The 19,185-nt window shown below is 34.1% G+C and overlaps 1 protein-coding gene across 1 annotated transcript in view; it reads left to right on the forward strand.

Moving 5' to 3' along the window:
• LOC128205540 (uncharacterized) overlaps positions 1–19,185 on the forward strand; it is a 39,132-nt gene that overhangs the window by 9,453 nt on the left and 10,494 nt on the right. Inside the window, 26 exon segments of the mRNA XM_052907277.1 lie at positions 1,003–1,153; positions 2,149–2,318; positions 2,574–2,730; positions 2,841–2,977; positions 4,181–4,328; positions 4,593–4,711; positions 4,940–5,090; positions 5,420–5,571; positions 6,159–6,306; positions 6,544–6,710; positions 6,843–7,005; positions 7,239–7,281; positions 7,284–7,413; positions 7,825–7,975; positions 8,072–8,229; positions 8,807–8,957; positions 9,150–9,328; positions 9,825–9,984; positions 12,023–12,195; positions 12,331–12,487; positions 12,678–12,847; positions 13,384–13,582; positions 14,262–14,425; positions 14,620–14,829; positions 16,139–16,282; positions 18,849–18,863. Coding sequence (XP_052763237.1) covers positions 1,003–1,153; positions 2,149–2,318; positions 2,574–2,730; positions 2,841–2,977; positions 4,181–4,328; positions 4,593–4,711; positions 4,940–5,090; positions 5,420–5,571; positions 6,159–6,306; positions 6,544–6,710; positions 6,843–7,005; positions 7,239–7,281; positions 7,284–7,413; positions 7,825–7,975; positions 8,072–8,229; positions 8,807–8,957; positions 9,150–9,328; positions 9,825–9,984; positions 12,023–12,195; positions 12,331–12,487; positions 12,678–12,847; positions 13,384–13,582; positions 14,262–14,425; positions 14,620–14,829; positions 16,139–16,282; positions 18,849–18,863 — 3,867 coding nt within the window.

The following is a 19,185-nucleotide window of genomic DNA, read 5'->3' on the forward strand; positions in this document are numbered from 1 at the left end:
TTCATCCCGACTTTTTTTGATTGCATTCATAGTTTGTGATTAAAACGGCCAAATGGATTAAAAATACAAAAATGAAGCATCATTTTTTTTATTTATGTTCCATACAGTTTGTAAGGAAACACGTATCTTACGCAATATCAGTAATGTCATCATGAGCTTTTCAGTTTGACTTCCTGAGGTGTCATTTAATTCTAATACCTAATATAAAAACAAAAACAAATACATGAATGAAGACTCAAAAGCGCACGATGCGGCTTATGTAAAAATAAACCGCTTGATGAATATATACAGAGGATCTTTGTTGAGTTCAGTGAAAGATTATCAAGAGTTCAGTTAGAATTTATACGTGACCAAATTCTTTACATAATGTCTAAGTAGCATGCTGTTTTACACAAATGCTCAGAGTGATGTGGAATTTATTTTCCCGTTATTTCCAGTATTATTGTACTGTAGTCGGTAGCAGTTGAGTTGTAATGAACGTCAGACTGAAAAAAAAACGCTGAAAATAATATAACCCTAAAACTCATAACAGTTTTTAAGAAGGGGGGTATTTTTCTTTCTACTGGTTTCCTACAAGTTTCATTATTGCAGCCATTTGCATATGTGAATAACGGCAAGATACGCTTATATCCTTTTATTTTTTTTATAATGTACAGATTACACGTGCATTAGTAGCGTACATTTCTGAAATGCGATTATTTAATGTGTGACTTTAAAGAGCATAACTAAGACGGTGTGTTTTGAAATTGAGTGTTACTTTTATATTAATGAAATTGCATACTTTTATGGAAGTAATCGTTGGTTAATTAATCTTAGCCACTAGAACAATTATTGTTTTCAGTCAAGTTAGGAAATTAAATGCATCACTGCATTTGCGTACAACATATTATCTTATAACAGGAATCTTTAATGTAGCAACTTTATGTATATTGATATCAGCACAGGCTGATATACAGGCACAGACTATATGTGCGAAAAATAATTTTGAATTTTTCACTGCAGTATCTCCAATTGAGCTGAAAGGTGGTCTCACATCATACATGGGATATGTTAAACTAAGAAACAATGGAACAGACGGTTACCTTTGTGCTGAAGATCTTACACCTGAAAACGAAGTTGTCATGTGCAACATGCTTTCTTTCTCATATGCATTGTAAGTTACCAGACATTATATGTTCTTTCTTTGCGTCAAAGCCAATACCATCTTTGAATTTACCCAAGTATACGGGTCCCTGCCAATAACTCGTGACAGATTTGACGTAATTAAAGATATTTTGATCACAAATGTTAAAATGCAGGTCTAGTCAATCTTGTCTGACAAAAAGGAAGTTTGGCTTAGTCATCGCCCGTTTTCAATTTTGAATTTGCCAAAAAGGGTGCCTTCACAATAACGCATAAAAGGATTGGCGGATTTAAATCAACGTCCTGAAATACAGGCCCCGATTTCTCGAAACTTCTTAAGCTTAACAGGCTTAAGTAGCTTATTTCAACTAGCTAAAATACATACTTAAATGGAACTTTTATGAAATGAAAATGGTTTATTGTGATAATCATACATTTAATTCCTATCTAAAGTATAAAAGTGCTTAAAGAAGTAAATATTACGCAAATATTTGAAGAACAAATTTAGCGAGCTTAGCTTAATCCTGTTATAAGGGACTTAAGAAGTTTCGAGAAATTGGGCCCAGGTCAATTCGATTTGGGTTACAAATACCAAGTTTGACGAAGTTATGTCCCTTGTCAACATAGAAATTGCCACATTTACGGTTTCTGGACAAGAAACTCGTATGAGGGGTGGCGGATTAAAATCAATGGTGATGCATTTGCTTAACACCGTGGAATACAGTTAAAATTTGACGTTGGTAACGAACTACCTTTATTTGACGGGATTATGTCCTCTTTTTAACGGAGAGTTTGCGAACAAACGATGTCCGTTTTATGCAAAATATTTAAATATATTTGGTATAGCTTAGCTTATTTCTGAAGCTGTTTTCGAATAAGTGTAAGTATATGATTACATCAGATTGTGATACTTTATATGGAGGTATTATACACAAAGGAAGTTGTCTAGTGTAAAGCCGTTAAAATAATTTGAGGTTTCTACGAATCGTTTATTTTGTATCACATTGATTTCTTCTCCGGATACAGGAAACACGTGATCTCGGGTATAGATATTTTCAAGCCATCCTTTTCAACTCCTGTTTATGTCAAAAGCATGACTTGCGACGGCGGTGAAAAAGATTACCAATTGTGCAAGTCAGCGGAATTGAAGTCGGAGAGTTCCTGTGCTAGTGGAAAATATGCCTTTGTCAGATGCAGTATGGAAATTAAAAAATATTTAAAAAAAAGCTATGGTTATGCATACTGAAATTCTATTAAAGATTGCATTTATAAATGTATTAGCGTAGCAGTTTTCCCGTCTATTACGTATTTTTTAAATTTTAGATTACACTATTTATTTTTTCAAAAGGAGCCTATCGTTTCATTTTCAATGTCAAATTTAAAAGATATATAAATTACGGTGATTAAATGCTTATTTTGAGCATATAAAAGTGAAAAATGAATACTTTTAGATTCTCCAGTACAACTCGTCGAACGAATTAACAGCTATACCGGTACCGTCGAAGTACACAAGAATGGTGCATGGAACAGAATTTGCCACAGCGAGAATCAACCTATTAATATCAACAACGCACACGTACTGTGTTTTATGATGGGATTTAGTAGCAGGTATACTATTTCATTATGTTCCTAGTACGTTTAAGTAAACAGCCACTAAGGATTATTTATAAAGTATGTTTCTAACATTAAGAGTTCACTTCTATTTTTGACTTTTTAAGGTCTGCTAAAGTTTGGAACACGTCGTTAGATAAAGACCAAACAACGATATCCGTGAATTGTAATGGAAGGGAAAACGATGTAACTTCTTGCACCGTGAGCAACTCGACCTGCTCGAAAGTGCTTGCTATCTCGTGCCGTTAGTATCAATACACATTTTTAGCTCGACTATTCGAAGAATAAGGAGAGCTATCCTAGTCACCTGAGCGTCGGCGTCGGCGTAACCACTTATGTTAAAGTTTGCGTACCACCTCAAATATTTTCAAAGTCCATTGACATATGGCTTTGAAACGTTGCACACCTATTCACCATCATGCCTCCAACCTGTACACAGGAGGGAACTCGATCAAGCATTTTAACAAAATTATGCCCCTCTTATACTTAGAATTTACGTTAAAGTTTGTGTACCACCTCAAATATTTTCCAAGTCAATTGACATCTGGCTTTGAAACTTTGCACGCTTGTTCACCATCATGCCCCCAACCTGTACACAGCAGGAGGTAACTCTATGAAGCATTATGACCGAATTATGCCCCTTTTCCGCCTTAGAATTTACGTTAAAGTTTGCGTATCACCTCAAATATTTTCCAAGTCCATTGACATCTGGCTTTAAAACGCTTGTTTACCAAAATGCCTCATCCTGTACACAGGAGGATGTCACTGTATCGAGCATTTTGACAAAATTATGCCCCTTTTTCGACTTAGAGTTTACATTAAAGTTTTCGTACCACCTCAAATATTTTCCAGTTCAATTTATGTAAATATCTCAGCACATCATGTATTGCATTGAAATATAATCTAACAGTTATCCATGCATGTTCCACCAAAACTTTTCAATCCATACACCAAAAAGCGGCGGAATAGTCGAGCGCGCTGTCTCTGTGACATCTCTTGTTATTGATATGAAAACTCTTTCTGATTTCAAGATTCCTATTTTATCATTAAGAATTGTTTATGAGTTAAGAAACATATGCATACTATATATTATTCATTTTAATAGCGATTTAATTTTTGTGAAGATAATTTGACTTTTAAAAAAGTAAATCTACGGGAATAAGTCCATGTTGAAGCTCGAAATAACGCTATGTGTTGAAAAATGGGTTTATGTTTAAAACAGCATTTGATGTGATCAAATAGAGCGTATGTTTATCTACATTGCTATTTTGTGTCTGTATTTAGTTATGGGCCAATGAATGTCGATGTCCAAGTTCATGACTTAATTTCTTATGTATCGAATATGACGGAAGCAGTCATTCTAAAAGAAAATTACAAGCCATTTTGTGTAACAACCAATCAGTTAATTATTGGTAATATGTTGATGGATTTAATTATTTGATTCTAGCCACGTATGTGGAGATAAGGAACGGCCGAACAAGTTACATGGGGCACATTATGGTAGATATTGGCCGATCACAAGACTACGTCTACAGCGTAGATGCGCCAAGAACCATAATGGCTGTGTGCAAGATGTTGAACATGAGTTTTACAAGGTAAGAACATTTTTTCAAATTAGATAAATTGAAGTCATATCGGCGACCCGTATTAAAGATAAAACAATTTCAACGAACTCTTAATTCTCATATGTTTTTTTTATGTTAAAAAGATCTGATTCTAATTCATAGTAATTGGGAAGAAGTTTGTACACATATTAAGTTTTAAAGAAGATAATATGTTGCTTTCTTTATTATTGCAAGTGAAAGAAATATATTCGTTCCAACAACCAATTCCAATTTGCGGGATCAAACTAATCGCAGGCAGCTGGATCGAATTTATCAGCTTAAATGTGAAGGAAATGAAAGCGACATTGTTGAATGTGTTAATAGCACCACAGAGGACGCAACGTACCGATATACAAACTACGGAATTAATTGCCGTAAGTTATATAACATGTCATACTTAAACATGGAATCTATCAATACGTTTTAATTTCTAATGAGAAACGACAATGGCGAACCGGGCCGAACTTTGTGGATACAAACAAACATAAACATAATTACCAACTTATTCACTTAATCGTTTATGATGTCCACAGAACACATGATTGTTACGAATGCCTGTAAAATAATTCATTAATCTATGTCCGGATTGTTTTCAATGCCAGAGACGCCGATTCGATTAGTTGATGGTATTAACCATATCCAGGGAACACTGCAAACCAAAATTAACAACACATGGTATCGAGTATGCTCGGATGGATTCGAAGAAAATGATGCAATTGTGATATGCCGCATGTCTGGTCATTATCATGCTAGGTTTGTAATCTGTGTGTCTTGTGTCGTCGCCACGTATTCGTTAGTTACCCTGAAGGCATGTTATGCAATAGGCAATAATACAAAGAGTTCTGTTTTTAAACTAGAAGTTTGATTACTGATCATTGTATTGTTGTTCCTAATTTGTTTATCTTTGTTCTAAATTATAAATTTATACATCAATGCTATTTATAAAACTATTCATTATCCAGCTTTTATTTCGTTTGTATTAATGAGTTGGTTGTTCTGTTCATAGTTATAAATTGATCATGCAATGCACTTTTATTTTTTTCCGAATTCATATATTTTTGTAACAAATATTATTTTGGTAGAAACGCAACATTTTCCACTAAAGAAAGCAAAGAGTCATCAATCCTTGGCAACTGGAAGTGCAATGGAGATGAAGTTGACATATCTCAATGTGCTGATTACAGCGAATCGGTCGACACATGTACCTCTCGGAAGATTATACAAGTTGACTGCAGTATGTCATATACAAAATACTACTACTACTACTACTACTACTACTACTACTACTACTGCTGCTGCTGCTGCTGCTACTACTACTACTACTACTACTACTACTACTACTACTACTACTACTACTACTACTACTACTACTACTACTACTACTATCACTGTTACTACTACTGCAACATGAAATAAATTGAATAAATATATACTTAAAGATACTCCCTGGTTACAAAATCGCAATATAGCTTTCTAAAATATAATCACTCACTGCGAGACCATACTTCATTGCTTTGGTTGTATCGAACATTACGGACCTGGAAATATTTTCATTTGTGTAACACCTTTACGTTTTAACATAAAAAGTAATAGCAAATGATTATGTTCTATCGTAAACTTTACTGAGCATTTAAATCTCATAAAATGTATGCTGATGCATCAGTCAAGTTGGCTAAGGTTTCATCTAAACATGTCTTAAAAAGTTCTGTTTGGTCCTTATATATAAATTTACTTCATGGTGTATTAATATTATCTCACAACTATGATACCTATATTAATATCCTGTAAATAGAATCAAATCCTTGGGTGATATGTATACAGGAGCGTTGGTGCGTATTGTTGACGGGCCTTCTCCAACTAAAGGGCGGGTAGAGGTATTCTACGGTGGTCATTGGGGACCAGTATGTAGAATAAGTGCGTCATCCAATGTTGCTAGCGTCATATGTCGTTCTGCAGGCTATATATACACGTAAGATTTGTGGTTCATTTTGTTTGTTTATAAAGCTTAACGTAGTAATTCGCTTGGGTCCAACACATTGCTTGAGCGACCTGTTTTATCGTTCGATTATTATAAAGCATACTCTATGCGACAGTTTACATAACTTATGATCCAATAATGAAAATAAAGATGGTTTATGCAATATATTCATATTTGCAATAGAAAACACTTCAGAGAATGGAATCTTTTGTTTTACGTCTTTTTAAGGTATGGCACCGTAAAGAATGCTCACACATACTCCAATAAGACTTATGACAATTATACCATTACAAATCTTCGTTGCACGGGCTATGAAGATGAACTTACAGAATGTAAGTCGGACGAATGGACAGTCGGATCTTGTGGATATAACTACCCCCTAGAAATTGAATGCAGTAAGTTATTTGATCAGGATATGATACGGAACATTCCGATAATATTTTTTGAACTGGATATTTAGAATTATGATCTGTTTGTTTCAATTATTGATATATATCAGTGTTACAAAACATAACACAATATTGCAGGAACCACAGTACAATTAGTATCCGGCGTAAATAAATATTTTGGACGTGTACGTCTTACCTTCCGTGATATATATCGAGAAACTTATGGCAGCCTTTGTGCAAAGGATTTTGGTTCTGATGACGCAGATGCAATATGCGGCTTTGTTGGAGCACCAACAAACGGGTAAATTCCTTAATGGAGCTTATTGTTTGATAAGGAGTGTTAAGATTTTGCTTTTCAAAAGTAGTTTCACATTATTGGGCATCATAACCAAAATCGAAGTATAAACTCAATTTTTGATGAATTGTTTTAACACGCACGATGCACTCAACATTTATAAACATCAGAAGCGTAGATATAAATACTAAACCTCTGAATTGTAACCATGTGTTGAAAACTATATTCGATTGTTTCAGGACCGCTCTCATTTACACCGATAACAAATTTGGAACTCAACTCAAGGAGGCTATGTTATAGAAAACTTGGACTGCAATGGAAACGAAGAAGACATTCAGGAATGCAATTCCTCACCGTGGTTTTCGAGAGAACAAAATTGCAGCTCTTTAAACACTTCAGTTTCAATAAATTGCAGTAAGTGTAGTTTATACATAAACATTTCATACATGCTTTACTTATATAACCTAAACATTTTTTTGTTAAGCCCAGAAGACCAAGTTCCGTTTGTCAAAGGGAAATATAACATTAGAAATTAGGGTTAAAATGATTAACATGTACCTCATACGGACTATAATAATTTGAGTTCGCACTCAAATCGTTAAAAGAAATTTAGGGAAAGTGTAGTCACAAATCAGAATAAAGATTGTTCAAATCTAACAGACCTTCGTCCTACCACATCTGATATACGCTTACGCGGAGTTATTGTTAACTAAGATGTACAGTTTACACAAATACATATAACGGCTAACTCATTAAAATGCCAACCTTTTCTGTAATGTTTTAAAGTAAGATATAATTTTGGAGCGTCTCGCTAAATATTTTTAGGACCATATACACCCATACGCCTGACTGGATCAAGCAATTCAACGGGTACTGTAGAAGCATTTTATGATGGGAGTTGGAGAACATTCTGCAGTAGTAACTTTGGATATAAAGAGGCTGCAGTCATTTGCAGACGCTTAAACTTCAAAGTCGGGTAATAATTACAATCGTATTGTAATATGCAATAAATTACGAAAAGTAATGAATTGGTCAGTAATTTATACTGTAACGTTACACTTTTCGTATTTAGAGAACCAGTAAGTTATTATGGCCGTGGCTTCCTTTACAATCTTCAATGTACGGGAACGGAAACGGATATAACAGAATGCGGTAATCCTAATCATTGGGATAATGGATATTGGTATTGTAATTCGGGCAGTGATAGGAAGGCTGGTGTTCAATGCAGCAGTAAGTAACCGTGACAATTACTGTAAATAATATACTTGCTATATTTGTGATTATATTCTAACAATTTTCAAACGATTGTTAACAATATTTATCTCATATAAGTTGTATATTTGTATGCCGTTATTGCACGCGTATTTATTGGTTATTTTTCTTACCGTTAACGACCACCTTTGTGTTTTAATTATGCACATACTCATCAAAGATTCCACACTAAGTTTGCCTGACACACCAATGGCATAATATAAACGAATGCAACATTCGTCAGACACCTCTTATTGGCGAAATCATGATCACTTCGGAATGTTTTGTGTATAAAATTCAACACATGATTTCAACTCGAAGGTCGCTGTCTGTTGAGCACTATATACAAAGTTTTCTTCCCTTGTTCATTGTTTATAATGCATTTGTTCAGACACTTACAAAATAATATAGCGCTTTGAAAACTGCATATCTAGTTATTATTATTATTATTATTATTATTGTTATTATTATTATTATTATTATTCAATATTTATAATGGTTTTGACAAGTATTTTGTATTTAATTGGGTAATAAACTGTAATAATTTTTATTGAAGATGACCGCGTTCGTCTTCAGAATGGTATCAACAAGTACCAAGGACGAGTAGAATTTCTGTATTACGGAGTGTGGGGTACTGTTTGTAGCCAGCATTTCGACAAATACGACGCTCAAGTGATCTGCCGATTGGCTCATGTACCAGGAAATCAGTAAGTTAAGAATAGCCTAAATAAATTAGACTGTAAAAGACATTGAGTTAAGAACAGCTTGAATAAATTAGAATGTAGAAGATATTGAAAGTAAGTGACATCATACCTGAACATTCGATTAGAAGAAAAAAAATGATGTTACTTAATATCAAACGCATGTTCTGCATGATCCGAGATGTTTTGTTTTCACAGAACTGCAACAATATATGAGCAGTCTAGATATGGTTCTGGGTCCGGATCGTTGATCGTCGAAGATTTAAAATGTAACGGGACTGAAGATGATTTGGATGAATGTGACTCGTTTCCTTGGTCAGAAGAATCGGCTCAACCGCCATGCAATATCCATGATTTTGACGTTGGCGTCAGTTGCCGTACGTTTTTCAGCAACGATTATTTGTATTAACATGTTTTTCAATTATATATCACATCCTCGAAGTATACTGAGTTATTCATGAAAGCACAACATACACGTGATCGAAATACGCAATTCTGAGGTGCATTTCATTTATATCTTATTGTATAACATTCGGAACTCCTCGGCCATTTTTATCGAAAACAACCTCGGATGTATTTGGACGGTTTACATAAGTTCAAGTCCGCTGCAAGTAGATCGCGTAGTAATTTTATTTATCAGTTAAACTTTATGACTTAACTTTTGTGAATTATTATTTATATTTGCAATAATACTCTTCACTGACAATCAATTTTAACTTGGATCAATAAATACAACTCTAAAACACTACATTTAATTAATGATATCATTAAAAAAAATACGAACTACTTCAACTGATTTACCGGCATACATCAAAGGTTGTTTTCGATAAAACTGGCCGATGGGCTCCGAATGATTGTAATTGTGTGTTTTAGGCCCGATCACACCAATACGTTTGGTCAATGGAACAAATACGACAAAATATTCCGGGAGAGTTGAAATCGAATATGAAGGAAAATGGGGACCTATTTGTGACAGGTCTTTCGATGCAAATGATGCAAAGGTTATTTGCAGAATGCTTGGTCTGAACACTGAGTAAGTTGGCTATAAGCAATATTTTACACCGCTTAGAATACTTTTGATGGCTAAGAAAATATCATGCATTTTGCGAAACCTTTGACGAGTATGTTAAGTAGGAAAAAGTAACTTGACGTATTAAAATCTAAAATTGTTTTAGCAATTTTCTCATGCACAACCGAAACGATTTCTTGTTGAAACATTAGGCTACATACAAGTTGAAATTGATGGATGACATAAAAAATATGCATGTGCCTGATCAGCAGACCAAGAACATGATCGACAATATTGACGCTATAATGTGATTCTTATACTATTTAACTCGAAGACATAATTTAGGAATGCTATTCAGCGCTTAGTTTATGGCAATTGCGACATAGAGTTTATTGAAAATACACCCATGTAAAAGCACATTCAGAATGAAACACGTTTTCCGTCCGAATCTGCTACGGTTTAAGAGAGGATTTAGAATCTGAGCTGCAAGATGGCAAGATGTACCCCCCCATTATATCTTAAAAAACGAATACCCGTCTAACATTCTTTTGTGTGTGCTTTTAAAATTGTATTTCCTTTTTAAAGTGTAATGCATTAGTAATGAATTTAAATGCACTTGCATGAAGTACATTTTCTGTCTATGTTTTATTTGTATACTTTATAAAGTTTAAGCTCGATTTGGCACCCGTAGATTGGATTTTATTATCAACGCTGATACAAGCACAAAGCAAATTTGATATTATGTCGCCATTGTCATTGTATGTTGCACTGATATAATACAGATTGGACAACTTTTAATTGCTTTAACCTTTTTCAGAGTTGTTTACACGATCCTCTTTTTTAATATCAAAAGTGATTTTAGACTGACATTTAAGATGTTTCAGCCATTACTTTTTGTAGATTCTGTGACTTTTCTCTTTTCTAAAAATGGATAATCATTCTATATGTCTTTGTGAATTATGTCGTGTAACTTCGTCATAAGTTCGGGATTTTTAATATAACGTGGCACATATGTTAATTACGGCTAGACAATGTGCCACCTACAAGAGCCATTATCTGCAGATCAAAGGTCAAGGTCATTCGTTAGGATCATTTATTACTCTACCTTTATTCTTGCTTGACTGAGATAGACAATGTGCCACCTGAGCCATAAGCAATTATCTGCAGGCCAAAGGTGGAGGTCATACTTTCATTATTATCACAGTAACGTATTAATGCATTTGGGAAATTCAAAATAACATGGCGCACATTTTCACCATGACAATACTGTGAGCCACCAGCAATACTCATGTTTGTACGTTAAAGGTCAAGGTCACACTTAAGTAACTTTGGCAAAATTGGTGCTCTTGCTTTAACTTAGAGAAGCATGTACATTTTTAAGAGTTTTCCTTCTCCATTTGACTCCTTATTCATATTTTTTTATTTGCCCAATCCATCTCCTAACACAAATGATTAAAACATGATTTTCGTCGCAGTTCTAATTTAAAAGTGCAACAACATAACACAGAGAAAAATAGGGTTCTGTCCACTTAGATTAAACTAATTAATGGATATTAAGAAGCAGTAAATCCCTGGATTACTAGTAGTTAGTCGTCGACTAAAACTTATTTTGACAAGAAATGTTCGGAGACTTTGGATTTATTTAGGTATTACATGAAAAAGATTAACGGCTCAAACTATTATGAAAATGACCTTAATACCACTTTGATTTCATGGATGGGCACAGTTAATTTGTGTGGTATTCCACGTAGTGTCACGTTAATTACGAATACGAGTTGAGATTTGTTTTGGAAAAACATAAAAATGCATTATATGTACGATGGCACGTATTTTAACAAAAAAATAGGTGCTGCGGGAAACCAGTGGTTTGAAAATGACGTGTATGCGTTTCTTCTATTATACAGCATAACAATATAGGAGCAATAGTATGAAGATTCGAGAAAATTACAAATATGAATTGTTATATAATGTTTTTATTTATAGTAAAATGTATATTCAAAAATCATGATGTATCACTTTGTGTAATCTAACATGGTACTTATTCGACTAATGCTATTTATAGGAGCGCTAGCTATCACGGTAATGCATTTTACGGAACAGGAGAAACCAGGGCTATTATTTCTAATCTCAACTGCCAAGGTCATGAACAAGATATTTCTGAATGTGGAGCAGGCAATAAATGGGCGGAGATTCACTCATATTGCTCGGCCTCAAACAATCTGGCAGTACAGTGTAGTAAGTTACTTATGTAATATTATTGTTTCTATGGTATAACCGTATGTTCGATCTAAGTTGTGTCAAACGTATGAACGGTTCATTGTTCTATACATGATAACTTCTTAAATATATCTGATAACATTTGATTTTAAGATACACCAGTTCGAGTAAATAACGCATGGACGTTGTTTTTGGGTGTGGTTGAGATTTATATTCGAGGGTCTTGGAGAAGGGTTTGTTTAGATAATTTCACCAGCATCGATGCAACAACAATCTGCAATATTGCTGGACTACGAGAAAATTATACCGGGTTTGTTTCTCTGTTAATTGCTGTTATTTCAAATCGTCTTGTTTCGAAATGCATACAGTTTTATAAAAGAACATCACGTGTAGTTATTACATTGATGAACATATATTTTTAGCGTTCTTATAAAACTGTTAACATCTATATATGTCTATACACCAACATAAATGTTTATGCCTACAACGGGTTATTTCAGGAATGTGAATGTCCATGATGCCTCCCGGTTTGGGTTTTCGCACTCATATACATCATTAGGAGGGTTCAACTGCACTGGTGATGAAGATGACTTGTTTTTCTGTGGTAATGGTGAATGGGTCGAAGAGAATTTTGATTGCCCTAGTGGCATAAACGTCGCCGTAAACTGCAGTAAGTACTCATTTTAGCTTTATAAGCTTTTCAGGCTAAAAGTACAAGTATTTACCATACACGCGGTTTCTCTAAGTAAATAGTTTGGTAAGACTGGTTCGATTTCTGCCGTTTTTGTCAACAACTCAATGATAAATATTGCCTGTTTGTAAAAAATAGCTGTGTTATTGTTTTTTTGTATTTGTAAGTGGCGTTGTTTCATTAGACAACAAACAACCTTAACTCTGACCAAAACTCAAAAACACCGTTCACACATGTTGCCAGTAACAATACGTACACTTGTCGCAAGGCTCATAAATTTGGCTCTTATATGTGTCGCGCGAGTATTTAAACTAATAAAGCAGCAAGTTTTGGCGTTCGGTGTTACACAATCAAGTTGTGTTTAATCTATTGTTGAACACGATATACTATTATAGATGAATTGCATGAAGCATGATCTTATGATAAAGTTTTATTTTTTATTTATTTTATTTACTTATCGAGTTATGATTTCTGTCTGCATCATGTTGTTACTGTCCAAATATTATCAATTACAGGAGCTGATACCCCAATAGCATTAAAGCGAGACGAGCATGCCATGCATGATCTTGTAAAAGGAGACCATGGGTTAGTAGAGATACAGTACCGAAAATACCAAGATGGAAAGAACCAGCCTCATTGGGGGACGATATGTGACGATAATTTTGGTGACAACGATGCGCTTGTATTGTGCAGCATGATGGGATACGATTATGGGTGAGTTAAACTGAAATCAATGTTGAGCTTATCTGAATTTCATAGTACAAAAGTCTTAGTTTTGGTGTCCATGTCGAAGTCGGCGTCGTCGGGCAAGAACTCTTAAAACTTGGTTATATGTAAAAACTGTTCGAAATATACAAATGAATCGTAGAACAAATGTCGCCATGAGACAATAAAGACGCAAATGAATATCAAAGTCAATAATATAAATAACTGTGAATTTATGAAAAAACAGACAGCAGACGAGCGTTTGTACTCGCTCCTAATCGTTCTTTTTCTTAATACCTGTCTGAAATGTTTTCAACCGTAATCTATTTACATACATATTTACTTACTTAGAATATAAGTTTAATTTTGAACGACGATTCTCGGCAACATGTATTGTATCGCCTTTGAAGCATTGCAGACACATAGGCATTACTTTGTCCCGTGTCGTCGTCTTCGGTGCGGTGTCACAATGTAGTAAGCGATAAAAATGAATTACATGCTCTTGATACATACATCCGCCATGGTCAGTAGATGACCCATATCGATTTTGGAGTCAGTAGATTAAAGGTTAATGTCATGGTGGCCTTTTATATTACTGACATGATACACATCTAGTATTTGTGTATGGCTCAATTACGGATATTTATCTTTAACACTGAATGCTTAACCTAGTATGATTGTTATCTAGAACATTGGATCGAAATCCGGACATCATGGAAGATTACAAACCAGGTGATATCCTAATCGATGAACTAGAATGCATTGGTTCTGAAAACGATGTATCTGAATGTCCTGCAAGCCAATGGTCAACACACGACTGTAACCATGATGAAGATGTGTACATCAAATGTGGTGATTACTTCAATTCCTAATACTTTATTTTTGTACGATTCTTCGTGAGTTCCTAGTTATGCGTTTATTTTCGTCTTTGACTAATGAAGCTATTTCGAATAAAATGGACATGTTTTTAAATGTGCTATTTATATATGTTGGCGATCATTGTAGATAATACGTATGTCATACTATTTTCATTTTACTTTGCAAAGTTAACTCGAGCTACATAAACCCGTGCTCGAAGGATGTCTACAAACGATTGCCAAGTCTTGAGATGCGAGTGCTCAATTTTAAAGCAACGGAAAACCCAATTGATGACAGTAAATTGTCACCCGGGTGGTATTTTGTTGGTAATAATACCATGCTGAAGGAAGAGCCACCGTTCAATAGATGTGGAACCCACTTCCCCATCTTTACACAAGGTATGACATCATATTCCATAGGGTTAGACTAAATAAAATTTATTCTTTCATGTTTTTTGATGAAATATGGTGTTTTATCAGTGAAATAACAACAGTGAAAATATCAATTTGATATTTTCACTGCAAAATAAGGGGTGAAAATATTAACTTTCAGAACTACTTTTTAAATCCAATGTGGTTACTTCCCCTTGATCGAAACAAAAATGTGTGCATCAAAAAATTTGAAATTTAAAGAAATGTTACTGATTTTAAATAAAGATCTATTTTGAAATTAACCAACTTACCGTTTATTAGAAAATGGTAATCCCGTTATTTTTTAAACGATTTCTTGATCTTGAAGCTGAATGTTCGAACGTTTGCTTTCATACCAAACGAATTACAGGCGAAAACAACTGTTCGAACATAAATAGAATGTTATATCATCGTTCAAATGTATTTTGAATTGTTTGTCGTTGTTATACGTAATACGAACTTCCCGGAAAATTCATACAACAATTTACAGATTTACTGTTGTTTTTTACCCCACCACGCCTCAAAATTTGTCAACAAACTAGCGTGGTCCTCATCATGACCTGGAAATCGACCTGTCTTTAAGCAAAACAGACTGGTCTCTGATAGTAAGATGACTGAATATCCATGTATCATGAAAAACACTCTTAAACTAAGAAAAATGTTTTATATCCAATGATTATCAGCATTTGTTTGCAAACACATTCGACCTTTTACATTTTCATTCAATAAATGGCGTAGTAATTTGGTTATGTATTCATACCACGCTTAAAATAAAAGTGTTTTCGTTATTTTTTGTAACATTGATTCGCTTATTAAACTTCATTAACTGTTCATAAAAGCTTTGCACTTAAAAACGAGCGAATAATAAACTATAAAACAGAATAACAGAGAACTCTTTCTCAACAAACCGGAAATAGAAAATTGACAGCTATAATTTTGCATGAGGGGCGCCCAACGGGTAGCGGCGTAAAATGCACCCTTTACAATAAAGGGGGTTATTAAGAAAATAAATTAAAATTCTATAAAACTCGGTAAATAAGCTTAAAAGAAACAGAAAATATGTTTATTTCAGTGTAAGGTCGTATTTTATTCCACTCGTGATCATAGAAAAACTATATTAGCCTCTCGTTTAAATATGTTTTTTCTATGACACTCGTGAAATAAAATGTGATCTTACACTGAAATAAACAAATATCCTCTATATGTATTTTCACGTTTTCTTTTATAGGCCAATCACAAAATACTGCATTTATTTAACGGTATTCGTATCATATGCCATTGTCATACTGGTTTTCAGGTGATCCAATATTTAATGGTGCAGTAAAAGCTATAGTCAATGGATATCCGAGAGCAGATTTCAGTGTTAAAGTACAACAATGTGCGATTGGGTTCGTTTACAAACTAGAGCCAACGCCAGTTCCTCAAAGTGCCTATTGCTTCGGTATGTTATTCGTATATGTTTCAGTAAACCAAACGTTTTTATTCTTATGATTTACCAACACGAATCTTATGAAAACCAATTCATAGTGACGGACAAATAATTAATAATATATACCATATGTTACCGGTCCGGATATAAAATTCCGACCCAATGCCACTCGCGTAAGGCAGGCTTCGTTTCCGACCACAGAGCACGACCGAGGGTCGGATATTTCGATCCAGACTGGTAAAACATGATTGATTTTTTTCTTGCATACATATTTTCTGTAAATTATCAATATGTGGAAAATGACGTAGATACGCATGCGACGCTGTTTACTGACGTTATGACGCGTAGTTATCTTAGATCACTGTTAACGTCAAACAGTTCCTAAAAAATTGCTTTTTTTTTGTCGATTATTTGTTTTCATTTTTTTATTGAAAGTTTATTCATACTTATGTTTTTCATCGGCTTTATTGTATAGCATAATGTCCTTTTTGTTTATTATACATTTAAATAAATAAGAAGTGGCGAGATGATGCGCGTGCCTCATCTGGCATAAGGTATTTTCTGGCATGGCTAATTTCACCTCACCTGTGTTCAAAAATAAGGTCTCTGAAAAGTTCTTTGGAAACAAAATTTCCTTCGGCAGCTTAAACAACTAAAGAATGCGGATGTAGCCATACTTCATTTTTAAAGCTTTTCTTTGAGTTGGACTTTCAAAGTTAGTTTCTAAAGAAACATGTTAGTTGCATTTTAAAAATACAGTTTGGATACGTTTGAAAATGTGTGTTTGCGCTTGGAGATTGGTTACTTAGATTACAGATGGTGGTGAAAATAAAGGTTGAATCTATTTTTGGCTTGTTTTTAGCTCACCTGAGCACAAAGTGCTCAAGGTGAGCTATTGTGATCAGTCTACGTCCGGCGTCTGTCGTCCGTCGTCTTTCGTCTGTCGTCCGTCGTCAACAATTGGTTATAATCATCTTCTTCTCCTAAACCACTTAGACAATTTTGATGAAAGTTCATAGGAATGATCCTTGGTTGGTGCTTTTTCAAAATTGTTATAAGAAATGAATTCCATGCAGAACTCTGGTTCCCATGGCAACCTAAAGGAAAATGTTAACAATTGGTTATGATCATCATCTTCTCCAAAAACCCTTTGACAATTTTAATGAAACTTCATAGGAACGTTCCTTGGATGGTGCTTTTTCAAAATTATTCAAAGAAATGAATTGCCCTCACCCAGTGGGTTACAAGTCCATTATAAATACATTTTGTTAAAATTTGATAGTTATGTAAAGTTTACCCTTGAAACAAGGGCAGCAAGTCTTGCTATATGGTCATTATTTTTGTTTGAGATTCCACTACTTTCTATTTCTAGTATCAAGGGAATTTTTTTTTTTTGATCAAGTCTTCAACATAGTCACTTCTAAGGTAATTATTGTTCTTTTTTTAGGATCATAGATTAAAATAATTATTATACACTTTATTCTTTAGAAGAAATTTCATTTTTACTTAATGATCAATTTAATAATCAGACTTTTCCATTGAACTTCATGTATATTATTGTTAACTTCATGTAGATTATTCTAAGCTACAGATCTCATCTTCTGTGTGGATAGTGAATAAGCTTTATACAGAACAAATTGATTAACACAATTTGAAGGATACTGATTTTGTCCTAGATGGAAGGAGCAACAATACATTATGATTGTTTACTGCTCTTTGATGTTTAGAGCTTAAAACAGATTATTGATATTATTGGATGGTGCACTGTTTCTTGTTTTTGTATCTATACTAAAAGTTATTTAGTGTGAAAGCAATTTAACATAGTTTTGTAATTGTGAAGGCAATTGAACGAAGTCCTGTCAGTTGTTTGTGTATCTATACTAAAAGTTCTTTTAGTGTGCAAGCACTTTAACATAGTTTTGTGAGTGTGCAGGCAATTGAACAAAGTCCTGTCAGTGTGCAGGCAACTGAACAAAGTCCTGTCAGTGTGCAGGTAACTGTTAAAAGTGCTGTCAGTGTGCAGTTATATGTACCAAGTGCTGTCAGTGTGCAGTCAATTATCAAGTCATGTCAGTGTGCACGCAACTGAACAAAGTCCTGTCAGTGTGCAGGTATGAGAATCAAATTCTGTCAGTGTGCAGTCAATCATAAAGTCCTGTCAGTGTGCAGGCAACTGAACAAAATCCTGTCAGTGTGCAGTCAATCGACAAGTCCTGTCAGTGAGCAGGAATCTGTGATAAGTCCTGTCAGTGTGCAGGCAACTGTGACAAGTCCTGTCAGTGATTATTCAGGCAACATGTTTGACCAGTATGTTTTTCAATATTCTTTGAGAGCAAATATGAAGCTATATCGATTACAAAGGTTAAACTCTTTTACTCATGTGAGCGTTTTATGGCCATCATGACCCTCTTGTTTGTTTTACGTTTATTTTTTTGAATCGTAGGATAACAGAAGGCTTTGGCTACTAGGCTCGTGAGTTTCTATCAATAAATAAATTAATTGATATTCATGTCTATTTATCTCACTTATTGTCACGAATAGGTATATGATTTGAAATTATTTTTATGATTATTTTCAGGTATTGGATCTGAAGGTATGTAACTATTTTGAACTAAATATGTCAATTTTTCAACATCATTCAGTGTTTTGAATTTTAATTGTGATTTGTTTGGTTACAAATAAACAAACATGGGTACCATGCAATATAAATTCCACACCTGTATAATAACATTATTAAATATATAATATAAATATTCATGATAGTTTGTGTAACCTTCTTTTCATGTAAACTCTAGTAATGTATTTTTATTCAGAAGGCATGAGCCGAGTCGTAGAATTACTTAAATATATATATAGGGTGGATAATATAGTTTAGTTTGTTTTATAACATGACAATACATTTTAAGAAAACGTAT

This window comes from Mya arenaria, chromosome 2, assembly GCF_026914265.1.
Source record: "Mya arenaria isolate MELC-2E11 chromosome 2, ASM2691426v1".
NCBI lineage: Eukaryota > Metazoa > Mollusca > Bivalvia > Myida > Myidae > Mya > Mya arenaria.